The following is a 16,692-nucleotide window of genomic DNA, read 5'->3' on the forward strand; positions in this document are numbered from 1 at the left end:
TACATATCAATGACGATTTAAATAGTATTTCTCATTTCAGTAAAGCTTAACCTCATGGGGATAAAAAAAGAATAAGTCAGTACACTATAAGAAACATAATCTTAAGGATGTATGCACGGTAAAGCACATCCTTGAAGCATAATCTGACCTATCTATGTGGTGATGCGCATACATTCGTAATTCCGAAAAACGAAATGACGTTCGTAATTCCGAAAATGAAGTGAGGTTCGTAATTCCGGAGGTTCGTTAATCTGAAAACGAAAAGAGGTTTGTAATTCCGAAGGTTTGTTAGTCCAAAAACTAAATGATTAACGAACCTTATTTCGTTTTCAGACTTACGAACCTTCGGAACAACGAACCTTATTTCGTTTTTGGATTACCGAACATCGATATATAGGCAATTTACATGTTTCGGAATAAAGAACCTTCGGAATTACGAAGTGTAACCGTGGTGATGTACTGATATACTGATTTTAAGCCACTCACACTTCATTCACTCTTTGCAAAGCATCTACTGATTTGATTAACTAATTTTACTTAAGATACTAAGATAGGTCAAATGAAAGGTCTCTGATTTATCAATTACACTCTCCTTGCTAAGGAGAAATTCAAAACGGAGCCACAAACATTGGATATACTAACAATATGGGGAAAAAATAGAGAAAGACCATAAATTTCAATAAATTGCCCATGTCCATCTGCAATGCCATACATAATTTCAGATTGGCTTTCTAATATTTGGGATGATTGTCTTACACATTACAACAGTGATGGATCTAAACTTTTAGAAGGTTCATGTCATTAATTCCTAACCATCATAAATGGATGCTTAATGTCATCAAATTAAAATGTACATTCATCAATATCATACCTCACCTCTGCATACAATACATACATGTTCATGTATATCCATTTGAGATATTACAAATGTTCTAATTCTTATGTGTGAATTACACGTTCATAATTACAGAGAGAGTATTCATATAAGTTTGTAAAATACTTAACAATAATGATGATTTTTTTTTACGGTTGGTGGTTCCAAATGCAGCTTTAAATATATAAAAACAAATGAAATTAAAAACAGAAAATAAAAATAAGGGTCTGTAAGCATGTATTAAGGGGGGGGGGTTGAATTTGAATGTAATCCCACCTATCCCGGATACATGGAGGTTCGGTTATGGCAGGCAAACATATATATATATATTGATAAGCCTCAGTGTACCTTTTCAGTGAAACATAATAAGAACTCAATTCACATGATTACATTTTGACCAGTAGTGCAGTTGTGAAAACAAAAGGTGATATTACAACACACTGACATATCATCTTTTGTATCATTTTGCAAATTTCATAAAGAACCAACAAAATAAAAATCAAATTAAACAGATTTCTTAAAAGTGAGAGAAATGATATGAAGTAAATTAGTAACATACATGTACTCTTGGATGGAATTTATCAAACCTGTAGAGAGTCAACCTTGAATGCGCTTAACTTCGTGAGTATGAAAAATAGTTTTTCCTTTCATACACCACAAATTGATAGATAACATTGACTTCACATCATCAGGATCAACAACTACACAATGGATATAGTACACAAAGAAAATATGCAATAAAACTATTTGGCAAATTATTATTGACTACATAGATAGTCATAGAGCCAAAACCGGACTAAACATTTTATTCAGTAATGTCTAACATTTCATAACATGTGGAATAATCACAATCAAACTAGTGAGCATTCAACATTTCACTATAAATAGATTCTCGTGAGTTACTAGTGTTCACAGGCAATTTCAAAATATCAGAAAGCACAACCATATTTTCACGTAACATAATTTTGAAAATAATTTGCACACATACCCATAAAGATATGTACATGTACATACATACAATTGATGTAACTCTGAATATTACATATACCTGTCATGACAATTTGCAAGGGCTGAAAAATTCCTTTAAGTGTGTGGGAATCTTTCAAGATCCTTTGAGACAAACTAGCGTCACTTTCCATCACTTGTTCATTTGTATAATAAACCTATTTATTTGTAACTTATTTGGCTCAGGAAGTATTAGAACCCCATCTTACAAAGAGTTATGATTGATCCAATCAACCACAACTATGGAAATCCAGCAACGTCATCATGATCTAAAAAGCATATTAGTCCCACATGTTTCCTAGATAACCTTGTATATTCATAATCATACAGTCAGTTTTCTTGCCAATTCAGTGCGATTCTCTTTACACAGGATATTGAGCAGATTTTTTGTGAGAAAAATTATGACAGAGATGGATTTCCAGATACCGGTAGATGAGGTTGATCGGATCAAACGTAACTTTTTGTAAGACGGGACCCTGATGTAATATGATGGAAAATCGCTCTGACTCGAGTGATATATGCATCTCTTAATAGGTCGGCCGGATGCTGTGGTTGCCAGATGACACAAATTCAAGACAAATACCTTTAATTACTAGCTACCAAGAAGAGGGTTTCCAAATTGAACACCCTCCCCCCCAAAAAAAAAACACATATGGAGGACAGGAACACTGGGATGTGCAAGGTAGAAAAATATGTTTAAATTGCCATGTGTGTCTTCCTCAATATCTACACTGAAATGTTGTGAATAATATTTATTTAATTAGCATAAAGCTGCATGTATTGTTGACAGCACAATTTTGTCTCAATAATCTCAACCATAAAACTTGAAATGGAAAATGAAAATCCTATTTACAGATTTAAATCCTTATGTGGGATTCAATATATAATCCATAATCCAATACCCAGATTCTTCTGCTCAAGCGTTGATTCTCAAAATGCGCCAGACTGCTTAGGATCTTGAACGGCTGTAAAAAAAAATAACAAAACAAAATTACTTGGAAACAACTAGCTTGTTGAGGGAGAAAACCTGTATCTCAATAAGTAAAATTTTTAGGAGTTAAACACATGGAGGAAACATGGCTACATATCCAATGTGAGAGCTCGAGAGAATACCCTTTGAAATAGCATTCTGGCTTCATTTTTCAGTACAGAGCTGGAATTTGGACAGAACACTGTCAATAGAAATTTATAATACCTTGTAATAAGATCAAACTAAATGGATTCTGCGCGCAGTTGTAATTCATACTTGCACTGTTTCCAGATCTGAAAAATGATTGTTTACTGCACACCTAACTTTCCAAATCTAACCAAATCCTCATTCCTTCAATGTAAATGACCTAAGATTGCTGATGATCCCTTGAGTGGTTCTTGTAAACAGATGTTTAACATATACATGTGTAGTTTTGACACAAGCAGCAACCTTCTTATGAAGAAATAAGAGTTCTTTACTTGAATTATGATAAGGTATTCAGACAATAAAGAGGTTGGCAACATTGCTATATTTCTAAGCTACAGCTAAACTTTTCTTTGACATAGTCAGTTATTTGACCTGAAGAAGGTCGACTGATTAACACAGACTTTATTACAAGGAAGACTCGGGCTCCGCACACACATACCTTTGCTTAGGTGAATAGGGAAAGCAAAATAGCAAATCTCCAAGAGTCTGTTTTGAATTTGAAACAAAATATTGCTAGGGTGTTTGCAAAAGCAACACTGTCTGCATGGATTCATTTTAGTGTTGACTAGAAGTGGTGCAATAAAGAAGGGGTGTAGGGTGACAGACGTCCACTGTCCAAAAAAACTAATTTGTCTTCTCATCATGTTTTTTATTCAGAAAAGAAATGACAAATAAAGGGACCCACCTCCTGCTTCTAACATGGCTCCTGCTTTGGCTATAGCTTCCGCTTCGGTTAAGACTTCGGCTGCGGCTGCGACTCCTGTATCTGGGAGGGCTTCTGGAAACACGACGACGGCGAGGGCTTCGAGATCGTCGAGGGCTTCGAGATCGAGACCTAGAAAGGGATCTGAAGTGAGAAGGTCACAAATTTGGTTTAGGAATACCAAACTTGAAAATAAAATCATACTACCATGACGATATCCCAGCACCATCCCAAAGATGCAAATCTAGTGGGCTTGAAAGCATAGTCTGATAAGATATACCCGGTAATAGACAATGCTTTTTTAAATAAAATCTGTTGGCATATTGTTAATATCATTCAATGGGGGTGGGGAGAAATAAAGAGATCCAATATACATGGGGGAGGGGGACCAATAGTTGTATTTATGACCTTAATGCAAAAAGGTAGAATCATTATTTGGAGACTAAATTTTAGCGAGTTCTCAGAATTTTGAATGATGCAAATATTATGAACATAAAAAATATGACTATTTTTAAATCTGTCCAGCTTATGATGAAGTATGAAATGAGTGATACCATTATTCAAACAAAATTTGGTCATTTACTCTGAATTTCGCAGTGAGTAAAGTGAAGGCTTCTAAAACATGAGCATAAATACACATTCTTACAGAACTTCTATTTCATTTCACTAGCATACTACCTGTATTGAAAATAACTGCAAAAGAAGATGACATTGATGTTAATGTTGACATGAAGAAAAAGAAGAACCATCATTTACAGATGTGCAGGTAGACAAAAACAGATTGCTGGCGCGCTGAGGGAGACTCGTTTACTACCCTTGCAGTCTCCGTGAAGCAACCAAAGGCTGATAAATCTGATACCAAACTGCCATGATTGTCTTACGGACTACTTTAGATCATCAAAAAAGAATGTCCATATGGTGGAAGTGAAGGATTTGGCCCAGCTTGGCAGACTATGACAAGCTTCTTAATAAGGGTAGGTCTGGCTCAGAAGTATGAAGCCAGCTGACCCTTACCATGTCCAAAACATTCCTTTGTTGGATGATTTCTACCATAATTCACAAAATTGGCAGACTTTAACTTTTTCGATAACTAGCCACGGTGTGCAGATTTAGGGGAGAGATGAAGACGTGATGAATTGGGGCAGACAGAAGCGAGAGAGGTGACAAGACTGGTGTGGCTGATCACACCTGCGCTGTACTCATCGGAGAAAGCTGGTGGATGCAAGAAGGGCGCATGGTGCGACATTGTTGCTTTGAACATGAAGGGTTATGATGGCAGAAGCATTGTAGTTTGTCAAGAGGACCGTACTAGCAGAGCCCTGAAAGGGGTAAGGACGAAGGTATTGGTTCACAAATACTGTACTTTGGCTCTTTAATAATGTAATTTAAATGAATTTCTTGCCATACCTGTAATTCACATTCTGTTTTAGAACAATCCCACCAGTTCAAGTAAAAAAAAAAAAGTTGCAGAGGAATTTAACTCAATGCAATAATTTCCATACATGTATAGCTAAATTTTATACAAAGTCCATCAATCAGTATGTCACAACAGATAACCTATGTCTACCTTTAAAGTAAAATGTGGTTATTTCTATCATGTTATGGACTATTTGGCAACAATTTTGACTATGAATATTAAAGGGGAATCACAGAGAAAGTGTTTAATAGCTTTACAGAATTTATATTTAATTTATTCTCCACTTGCAACACGATGTCAATTGGGTCTATTTGTGACTTCTATTGTGGTGTTGACCAAAGATTGCACTGGCTCGTCGTAATTAATGAGCTAACTCCAAAACAAGGTTGAACAGGTCCTATAAATCTGGTACAAACTATGAGTTTGTTGATGCACATGCCCACTGCTTCAAAATAGGCCGCTTACATCATGTGCTTGTAACAGTTCAGTAAACGTGCAAACTTAAAGCTCAGTATTTTCATGTACAATGTATGAGTCAGTGGCATTTGACACTGCGACCCAAAAATCCAAAAAGATCATCCGAACGCACTTGAACCAAGATTGAAACAGACTGCTCAAATTCAATTTCATTGAGAAAGAAATGTCAGATATCATGATCATTGTGACCACTGACCTTTAACCTTGTGACCCTACAATTGATTTCATCATCATCATTTACACTTAATTCACCAAGTACATTGAGAAAGCCCCAAATAATGAAAGCGCCCTTTTGGCACAGGGAGCTAAATACATGTAGATATACATTGTTACTGTATTAATGAGTCCACTGTTTATGTAAGTCAATCAAATCAAACATTGGACTTGTTGATTAAAAACAGAGGACTGACTGATTAATGCAGTATCCTTAGTAAAAAGCACCAATTTAGAGTGATGTGATTAAAGCATGGAATCTTTATTTGACCTTTCTCAATATACATACTGGATTGAGCCTAAATTAAAAAACAAAAATCTACATCAAACATGTTTTGAAAACCCGGATTCTGCAACATGAAAGAATGAAGGATACATGAAGCATTTACTTTCCTTCACTTTACAAAAAAAACTGTATTACTACTATAAAAAGTATCATGTATTTTCAAAGTGACGTGTATTTGCCATGATTCACAAAGGAGCGATGTACACCAACATGAGTATAGAACATTAGAAGTATTATATACGAGTATAAATCCAAGGGGAGAGCTTCACAAAGCTGTTTGTAACTTACAAAAGACCGGTCCCAAATGCTATCCCCAAACTTATTTCCTGTTACGGAGTGTGAGAGCAAATTTCCTTTAACCCATTCCATCCATAATCAAATATTGATCACTTATAAACTATGCCTTCAGGTGTTTGTTAATGGGAGATTTAATCTACAATTTAAATATCAGATTCCAACATTAATTGATAGGAATCAAATAAAAAATCGCCATGCATATAACGACTATGAGTGAAACACCATTGCTGCAGATTATGTGGTTGTACATGTGCCTGTGATTTTGGAAAAAGGCAATACTGCTCTTTGAAAAATAAACGAGATTAGATGTACAATATTGAAAAAAGTTTAAAATGATTATAGTTGATCTCACCTTGAGTAGCGTCTACTACCCCTGTAACCACCTGGAGATCTTCCTCTCTTCTCACGACAGTCTCTTGCAAAGTGACCCCTCTGACCACACTCATAGCATCGTTCATTATCAATGTTCCTACGTCCACCACCAAAACCACCACCACCACCACCATAACCTCGACCACGATCTCGAGACCTTTTTTCGCCGGAGGACAACTCCACTCGAACAGTTCTTCCACAGAGATATCTGCACAAACACGAATATAATTAAAAATAGTTTCCAAATCCAAACCATGTCATCAACATGATACAATCAAACAAAGGTCTATCCACATCAAATCAGCAGATTTTTTTTGAGAATTGTTAGACCGACCCCATTTAATTTTATGCATCAAATGTTCAAGAGTCTCACAAAGCCATGTCAAGTATTTTTAATCAAGGTACACAATTGTTTTTTGCTCTTATGTTTCAGCTTCATGATTTTGTTATTTCAATTCATGTTGTCTCTCTGATTTCTTTTAAGAAAAAATTATTTCATAAATATTAAAGAATGCCCTCTACAACAAGAAAAGGTGTACACATCATGGCTACAGCACACATATATATGGATTTTATACATCTTTATGATACATGCCCAGCCCGGCTTTAGCGGCAATAATTGCACACACATCATTCCAATAATCCCATTGTTTTTAATATACTCCTTCACAATTGTTTACTTTAAATTCCATCTTATATGGTGCTAGAACTTTTCGTTAGATTAAAGGTAAATGCTAGTTTTGGTAACGATATCAAAGTGAGTTCGTACAGAATCCAATGAAATGACCATCAAAGTGTCTGTTTGTATAAATAAAACGTATGTGCCAAAGGATTCTGGAAGATATTGTGTAATTGCTCAGAAATCAGCAAATAAGCACAGGATTCGGGTAGATCGTCAGGCCCGACATTCGAAGCAATAATTATACACTGTCCCACATGCGCTTATCTGTGTTGGGGATCTCCAGTCTGAACATTTTTCTGCGTAGATTTCAAGATGTCACAAAGTTCAGTTTATGTAACTGTACCAGATCTACATGTAGATCCTCGATGATATATACTTACAATTAAGCCTTGTTTTACAGACTTTCTCATGAAATCAGTGTTTACTGCAACTACTGGAATTTCTCTTTAAAACAACTAAGCAATTGATTGATGTCTTAATACAATACTTTGGGGTTTAAAGGAAAAATTATCAACCATACAGTAGTAAAATCAAACAAGAAAAAAACCTGTATACATGTACCTGTAATACAAAGACTTTCAGGCCCATATTCTCAAGAGGTTTCATTGTACCATGGTATATGATCAAGCTTAATTCAAGCACCCTTTGCCGAATAAGCGCATTTAAAATGGGACTTTTCTTAGTGTATGTGATTTAATCATAATTTAATAACTTTTTACTCTATTTCACGCAATATACTGTCATAGACAGTAATACTTACGTATTGTCAAGGTTGTGGACAGCATCTTTAGCATCGCGATCGTCTTCAAAAAATACAAAAGCAAAGCCTGGAGGATTCCTAGCGACCCAGACATTCTTGACAGGCCCATACTTCATGAATGCATCCTCTATATCTGTACGACTGGCCCCTGATGGCAAATCTCCTACATACACTTTGCAACTTAAAGGAACTGGGGAGAACCCTCTTCTGCTCTGGTACCTTGACATGATTTGTCTCTATTCTGTTATAAAGAGGAGGATAGAAAAGGAAAAAGTTAGCTTGTTTAGCAATTACCACTAGGAAACTTGTTTTCCGGCCGAGGGCCCATTTCTGGAAACAGACAAGTAACTCATCAATGTATCTTGTACGTCAACCACAGACTTAGCTCCTATTTTAGCCTGTTTTTGGCAAAGGCTCCCTACATAATTCATCATCTTTCTGCAGATAGTATCAATATCAAGGGACATGTAGTTAGAAATCCCTTGATATTGATACTATCAGTAGAAAGATGATGAATTGAGAAATGCATCAATTAAGAAGGTCTCGCCTGGCCTGATATCACGATCAAGAAAATGCAATAACTTTTTACCTGATCACCCTTTTGGACACACGTGTGGTATTTATACCAAGTGTAAACAAAATTGATGCAAAAATAAAGAAATGAGAGCAATTTGAACAATAACTTGACCTTTTGACTCATGACCTTTGACCCCATCACCCTCATGAACACACATGTGTGGAGAAATGATTACTAGTTTTCTACCGAACTTCGTTCATGGCAGGAAAGACAAAAATTGTAGCAGGGGCAAATTTCATACATATTTTATTCTTGAAAACTACATACATGTAGACCATTCAATTGTTTAAGAAATGAAACCATGGATAATTTACAGAGTTGCCAACCCTTACGGAATATTAATGAGATGTGTTCTAATGGAACTTCAGTGTTTACTTCCTGATTGAATGACCGAGCGAAAAAAAAATTGTTAATATGTTTTGTCTCGTGAGAAAACATTTGGTAAGTCACATTGTAATTTCTTATGATTACTATTCCGTAACAGTTGGCATCTCTGAATTCATTCACATGTGGACACTGAGATGGGTAATCCCCCCCCCAATTAAATTTTTATACTTTGCTGAAGAAAACCATTTTAGTATTTCTTAGTAAAATGATAATCATGAACTTTGTTAATGATTCCAAACATCAATTTTAGTGCAACAAAAATTATTTGAATCTGTAGAAACCAAGACAGCTTGCATAATTCTAAAAAATCAATGCATAAACATAGATATAAAATTTTTCAAAATGTTAAGGGTCTGAAAGCAAAGAACACAAGTCTGGTTAGGGATGGCCTGATGTGGCAGAATTCTTATCAATTCAATAAATTATTTCTAAATGAGTGTTTTTTTATTTATTATACTATACCAAGAACTTTTTACTTTCTTTGAATAATAATATTGAATAATTTAGCCAACTTAATTTGCACTATAAATTCAATTTGTAGGATATAATCATGCATTATAATTTCCAAATTTCAAGAAATTCAAGGCCTTTCTGCATGTCATAGTCTATGCACATAATGGCATTGCATGATAAAAAAAAAGTTACAAAAGTGTAAGAGGTGCCATATATATATATTTACTGTAGTCAGGTTGTTGTACCAGATCTCGACAAAGAAGGCTTTGACGACAAATGTTCACCGAGCTCACTTTCTTAAAACTCTACGGTGTAAATTCCATCTTAAGAAGTTAGATTTATGAGTGTCGAGAAACAGGGCCCAAGAGTGATATTTGCTATTTGGGTGGCATGCAAATAGCAATCGTTTCGATAACCATATAAACTAGACCCTACTTTTATGAATGCTACATATGTAACTAAGACAAGGAAAACTTTCATCAGTTGGGGATGATAAAGCAAATAAAGTTTAAACTTCAACCAACCTTAGCAATAATTTGGAGGCAAGCTTTCGTCCACTCCTGTAGACTTTGTCAAGCCAATTAATCAGTCACATGTCACAAAACATAAAGTGCTACATGTAGTTTGCCATCTCACAAAGTACATAAACGATTTTGATATCTTTTGAAAGAAAAAATCTCAATTGTAAAAGCTTTAATGAATTCGAAATGATTTTTATAATATGCATGTAATCGTAGCATACATGTAAATTACTCATGATCGTAATCTATTCTGAAAGAAGCAATGAATATTAATTAGGCCCACTTGTTCACTGCAACCAGCCTGCCTGTGGGGAATCTACATGTAGATCTATGGTCAGCAAGTGCAGTACAGTCACAGCACACACTTCAAAAGTTCATTTAAATATCACTTTTGTCACCAAAAATACTTACATGTATTTCCATACAGTTAAAATATATTTTTCATTTGCAATCTGGGGACAATTTTTTTCTATTGACCAGAGTGCTCAAAAACTTGAATTTTGGGCATATTTTTGTGTAGCCCTCTATTGATGGAAAGCTGCAAGAAAATTGTAATTTTTCAATCTCTTATAAGTTATCTTTAATTTTAAAAATAATATTTAAAAGAATCAAATTTATTTAATGGCCCAATTATATGATAAATACATGTGTAGCAGTAATGGAAACTGAACTGACAGTGTAAAAGAATCAAGCATTTGTCTTAAAGAAAATTAGAAAATAAGCCAAACATTGTCACCCTTATTTTGCTACACAGGGAGTAGTAACAGAGAACAAGTTTATACCTGTAACCTTGTTCATTGAATAAGTGCTTCGGCCTAGCCATTTTTCTCTTTTTTCCAAGTTTCTTTTTATTCTTTGTGTCTCAAGTTTTCTCCTCTTTCTTTTATATTTTTCAATTTTTGGGTAATTTTTCACTGTGATTTCAATTCTACACCTACATGTAAGTCTTTATTTTTTATTCTAAAGAAAAATCAATGTTTAGGAAGGGGGGCCCCATGTCTGCACACCTAAAATTTTGACTTAAGATTAAACATTAGTTTTATTCCACAAAAGTTTTTGATTGATGTTCCCTGTGTTCTTATACATGTGTGCCAAAAATCTTGTGAAAAATTTGAAATACCGGGTATATGATTCTGATATTGTTTTATTAGAATCGTGCAGATACGCTCGTGCGCAGGAAAGGACACTGTGCAGTCTTGGGGCAACTTACCATAAGTCAGAGAAAAATGTAAACTCCAATTTTGTAAACTATTCAACTACATCATTTCTACAAATTATTTTCATTAAATGCACATGTAAATTATTCAATTCATTATCCAGTAATCATTGCACGTATTGTAACTTAGTTGCAAACTAACAAGAAAAACAGAAATAGATCTATTCAAAGAGCTGCAAGAAAATTTTCCAATGATTGCGCCATTATCTTAACTTTCTTGGCTTTTGCAATGGATTGATGAAAGGGGTCGTGCAATGGCGAATACAGCTGTTCCCGATCATGATTTTCGGAAAAGCGGTGGGCATATTTAACCTTGAAATGTGATTGTAAGACTTGCTATGTTATTTGATTTGCGAACAATTATAATGGTGGGGAAATTCTCTCTAAGACGAAGTGCCGAAACTGCACCTGCATCATCGACATCATTCTCACTATCTCAGTGAATACTTTTTGCATCAATTTTTAGACAGAGCCAAAGGTAAAGGCCAAAAAATCTTCTGTAAAACTAAAAGTAATATTTTTTTGGCAGTGTATACAGCCACACGCGTGTGGTTATATCCAGAACACCTATCTGTGGATACCGCCACACGCCGCCAGTAATAACAGTAAAACACGTACCGCGGTATGTAGGTCTGACCGTCTATATCACGATCAAAATAACCTCATTTCTTCATTAAATTCTTACATTCTAAACCCCTTTGATTTCTTTAAATCGTTTCAATTTCATTCTCACCGTCTTCTTTCCACTTTTTCTACTTGTGTCGATTCTCTACTGAATCTAGGCTATGTGCGCGTACGTACGAAACCCAAACTGTGTATGTCTACTACTGCGCTGCGCTAACGCTGTATGGGTCTGCCACCGCGAAGGAAGCCAGAATCGACACAAGTAGAAAAAGAGAATTTGCTGTTAAACAGACGACCGTTTGTAACAAGACAAGAAAAGCAAGGAGAGAAGACGGTGAGAATGAAATTGAAACGATCTAAGGATATCAAAGGGGTTTAGAATGTAAGAATTTAATGAAGAAATGAGGTTATTTTGATCGTGATATAGACGGTCAGACATACGTGTTTTACTGTTATTACTGGCGGCGTGTGGCGGTATCCACAGATATGTGTTCTGGATATAACCACACGCGTGTGGCTGGATGGTAAAGACACACGCGTGTGGCTGTATACACTGCCTATTTTTTTATTAGTGAGAAATATAGGGCACACATGAGTATTACAGACCCCCATTCACTCACGTGTTATATCATAGCTCATCAAAAAATCATTAAAAATCAATCCCTCGATAGATTTTGCTTTAATTCACTGACATTAGTCACAATTAACAGTACATTAAGACTTGATATGTTAATCAGGTACTTGACCAGCTCAATCAAAAGTTAAATGGCCTGAAATAAGACTAACCATAATTTCGGCCAGTTCATTGCCACAAAAACCAGAACTGCATTGTGGGTAATAATAATTAAAATGAAATACAAAAATGCAGTCTAGCCTCCCCAAACGCCTTGATTATGAAAGAGTATGAACATAGCATTTTGTCTATTGTTTTTCTTTTGATATACAAACATTTGATCTATTTTTAATGAATTATTTTAATCAATAAAGTCATGTGATCTTTACTTACGCCTGTCCGGCATGCTTTGCGCGCGGTTGAATTACTCTCATGTGCCCTATACTGTGGGTCAAATGACGAAAAGTTGAAAATTTTGGTCTCAAAAGAAAGAGTGGGTTCTCCTGAAGAGATTGATACCTTGCATTCAATACCTAATCTGACTAAACGTGTTAAAAGAAAAGAAAACGTCTCATTAGACACCCCTCATTTTAATGTAAAAATGCAGTGTTCCATTCATATATTTTGTGCGCTTCCTATGGTATTGCAGCTACAAGTTCTACTTGCTTGATGTCCATCAATGGGCTAAATATGTATTGTGTGGATTTACAACTTTTTGTTTACATGTTTAATTTCGTTCGAGGTGATTTATTACCTATGTATTCGCATCAAGAATAAACAAAGGAAATAAAAGAAAATTGATAACAAACAAAGAGTGTAAGCATTTCTTTTGCTCATTTCGCCTCTCTTCCCTATTATAACCGTTAATTTGGAGGGAAGGGGGGGGGGGGTGTTATAGGCATCAACCCCGCCCTGCTTACAAGCCAGGAGGATGGGGGTATGTACCCCGACTCAGCACCCCCCCCCCCTCCTGTAGCTTTCAACGAAGTGAATAGTATTCAAGTGCGCAATCTATGATGTTTTACATCTGACTGAGACAAGTTTATGTATTTTAATGTTTTGTTCATCTTTCTTTCTCTGCGTGCTCTAAATATTGAAAATAGGAATCCTGATGATAATTAGAAGTTATTTATCATTTTGAAGTTCCTACTAGTACTTGTTTCATTTCACACTCTCAAACCAGCCAGATCTCCTATTGGCAGTAGAAACTCGCATTTCTGCATGATAAACGATAAGCATTGAATATACATTTGAAAGCGTCATTTCAGCATCGTAGTCGATAAATGCACTAAATGCCGAGTTACATACTTATCAAATGTTGTTAAACATAACCTATCACTTTGCATGAAACTGTTTGAAGCATTCTCACCACCGATTTCTAGCAGACGACGCCCAGCCATAGCAACGACAGTGTAGAAGTGTAGTCGCGATATACTGTGGGTCAAATGACGAAAAGTTGAAAATTTTGGTCTCAAAAGAAAGAGTGGGTTCTCCTGAAGAGATTGATACCTTGCATTCAATACCTAATCTGACTAAACGTGTTAAAAGAAAAGAAAACGTCTCATTAGACACCCCTCATTTTAATGTAAAAATGCAGTGTTCCATTCATATATTTTGTGCGCTTCCTATGGTATTGCAGCTACAAGTTCTACTTGCTTGATGTCCATCAATGGGCTAAATATGTATTGTGTGGATTTACAACTTTTTGTTTACATGTTTAATTTCGTTCGAGGTGATTTATTACCTATGTATTCGCATCAAGAATAAACAAAGTAAATAAAAGAAAATTGATAACAAACAAAGAGTGTAAGCATTTCTTTTGCTCATTTCGCCTCTCTTCCCTATTATAACCGTTAATTTGGAGGAAGAAGGGGGGGGGGGGAGTGTTATAGGCATCAACCCCGCCCTGCTTACAAGCCAGGAGGATGGGGGTATGTACCCCGACTCAGCACCCCCCCCCCTCCTGTAGCTTTCAACGAAGTGAATAGTATTCAAGTGCGCAATTATGATGTTTTACATCTGACTGAGACAAGTTTATGTATTTTAATGTTTTGTTCATCTTTCTTTCTCTGCGTGCTCTAAATATTGAAAATAGGAATCCTGATGATAATTAGAAGTTCTTTATCATTTTGAAGTTCCTTCTAGTATTTGTTTCATTTCACTCTCAAACCAACCAGATCTTCTATTGGCAGTAGAAACTCGCATTTCTGCATGATAAATGATAAGCATTGAATATACATTTGAAAGCGTCATTTTCAGCATCGTAGTCGATAAATGCACTAAATGCCGAGTTACATACTTATCAAATGTTGTTAAACATAACCTATCACTTTGCATGAAACTGTTTGAAGCATTCTCACCACCGATTTCTAGCAGACGACGCCCAGCCATAGCAACGACAGTGTAGAAGTGTAGTCGCGATATAGGGCACACATGAGTATTACAGACCCCCATTCACTCACGTGTTATATCATAGCTCATCAAAAAATCATTAAAAATCAATCCCTCGATAGATTTTGCTTTAATTCACTGACATTAGTCACAATTAACAGTACATTAAGACTTGATATGTTAATCAGGTACTTGACCAGCTCAATCAAAAGTTAAATGGCCTGAAATAAGACTAACCATAATTTCGGCCAGTTCATTGCCACAAAAACCAGAACTGCATTGTGGGTAATAATAATTAAAATGAAATACAAAAATGCAGTCTAGCCTCCCAAACGCCTTGATTATGAAAGAGTATGAACATAGCATTATGTCTATTGTTTTTCTTTTGATATACAAACATTTGATCTATTTTTAATGAATTATTTTAATCAATAAAGTCATGTGATCTTTACTTACGCCTGTCCGGCATGCTTTGCGCGCGGTTGAATTACTCTCATGTGCCCTATAGAGACATAGCCAGTCGTGCACAGCAGTAGTCTATGCTAAAATTCGAAATAGTATCTGTATCACTATCAGAATCACAGAATTGTGATTGCCCCCATAGGCATAGCCTAGGGGTTATGTGTGCATAAATAAGAATTAGGCCTACAGGGTCAAGAATGGGATTGGCCGCCTAGGTAGGTATGCCTATATGTGTACACTCTCACAGTCACACGCGTCACAACACTTCACTCAGTTCACTCACATACCCGGTACTGTAAACATAAAAACATATTCATTATTTTACGTATATCATGACATTGTAATGTACTGTTATTATAATTTGAACCACAACACAAAATGCTTAAAAAAAATAATGAATTATTAGGCAAACTCACGTTTATCGTCGTGCGCGTTGAGTCTTTACTTTGTTGAAAATGGCTGGCGTTCCGTTTTATTTTTCAGACTATCTTGTGGCTTGCGCATGCGCGCGGGTGATCATTAAAATAAAAAACTTCTGCCAGATAGATGAGAGAGGCGATTGTCAAGTGATACAATGATTAATTCCTCCCAGGCCTGAACATGTGGAATTAGCATTGTTTAATACTATATAGTTCAGTCAAGTTGGTCCTTATTGTCAAGTCTATAAAAAATGAAATATTGTGTAATTTAAACAATAAAAAGTGAGTGATATGTCAATCATCGACTGACTCATCTAGTTGTGCACTGTTTTGTGAAAAATAAGCGAAACTTTGAAATGTAATAAGAAACTAATAACTTCCTTATTTTACATCCGATTTTGATGAAATTTTCAGCACTATGCTAGTTTGATTTAAATTTTCTCTATTTGTTCTATTCAGCATTTTCCTGGGGTGGACATGACCTTTAAAGGACAAGTCCATCCCAACAAAAATTGATTTGAGTAAAAAGAGAAAAATTGAACAAGCATAAATCCGTCAAAATCGGATGTAAAATAAGAAAGTTATAAGTTATGACATTTTAAAGTTTTGCTTAATTTCACAAAACAGTTATATGCACATCCTGATTGGTATGCAAATGAGGAGACTGATGACGTCATCCACTCACTATTTCTTTTGTATCGATCATAATATGAAATATGAAATATTATAATTTTCTCCTCATTGTCAAGTGAAACAGTAATCAATT

General features: G+C 35.5%; 1 protein-coding gene across 2 annotated transcripts; it reads right to left on the reverse strand.

The window, feature by feature from the left end:
* Positions 1–1,345: 1,345 nt before the first annotated feature.
* LOC121411562 (serine/arginine-rich splicing factor 3-like) lies at positions 1,346–16,012 on the reverse strand. 2 transcript variants are annotated; one of them, XM_041604355.1, is made up of 5 exons: positions 15,924–16,012; positions 8,264–8,504; positions 6,802–7,029; positions 3,742–3,903; positions 1,346–2,844 (listed from the first exon to the last, which is right to left on the reverse strand). In XM_041604355.1, the coding sequence occupies exons 2-5, from the start codon at positions 8,488–8,490 to the stop codon at positions 2,829–2,831; spliced, it is 633 nt and encodes a 210-aa protein (XP_041460289.1). In that variant the 5' UTR covers positions 8,491–8,504; positions 15,924–16,012; the 3' UTR covers positions 1,346–2,828. The 2 variants fall into 2 exon arrangements, with proteins under 2 accessions (XP_041460289.1, XP_041460290.1); XM_041604356.1 differs by having other exon boundaries at positions 8,264–8,499; positions 15,924–16,003.
* Positions 16,013–16,692: the final 680 nt, after the last annotated feature.

This window comes from Lytechinus variegatus, chromosome 3 (genome assembly GCF_018143015.1).
Source record: "Lytechinus variegatus isolate NC3 chromosome 3, Lvar_3.0, whole genome shotgun sequence".
NCBI classification, from domain to species: Eukaryota; Metazoa; Echinodermata; class Echinoidea; order Temnopleuroida; family Toxopneustidae; genus Lytechinus; species Lytechinus variegatus.

Bases quoted from the DNA above. Each gene is read 5' to 3' on its own strand.
- LOC121411562 (XM_041604355.1), bottom strand. From the start codon at position 8,490: ATGTCAAGGTACCAGAGCAGAAGAGGGTTCTCCCCAGTTCCTTTAAGT. The intron at 7,030-8,263 runs GTAAGTATTACT...GTGTTTGTGCAG, and splicing joins GTCCACAACCTTGACAATAC to ATATCTCTGTGGAAGAACTG. The intron at 3,904-6,801 runs GTGAGATCAACT...TTCTCACTTCAG, and splicing joins GGTAGTAGACGCTACTCAAG to ATCCCTTTCTAGGTCTCGAT.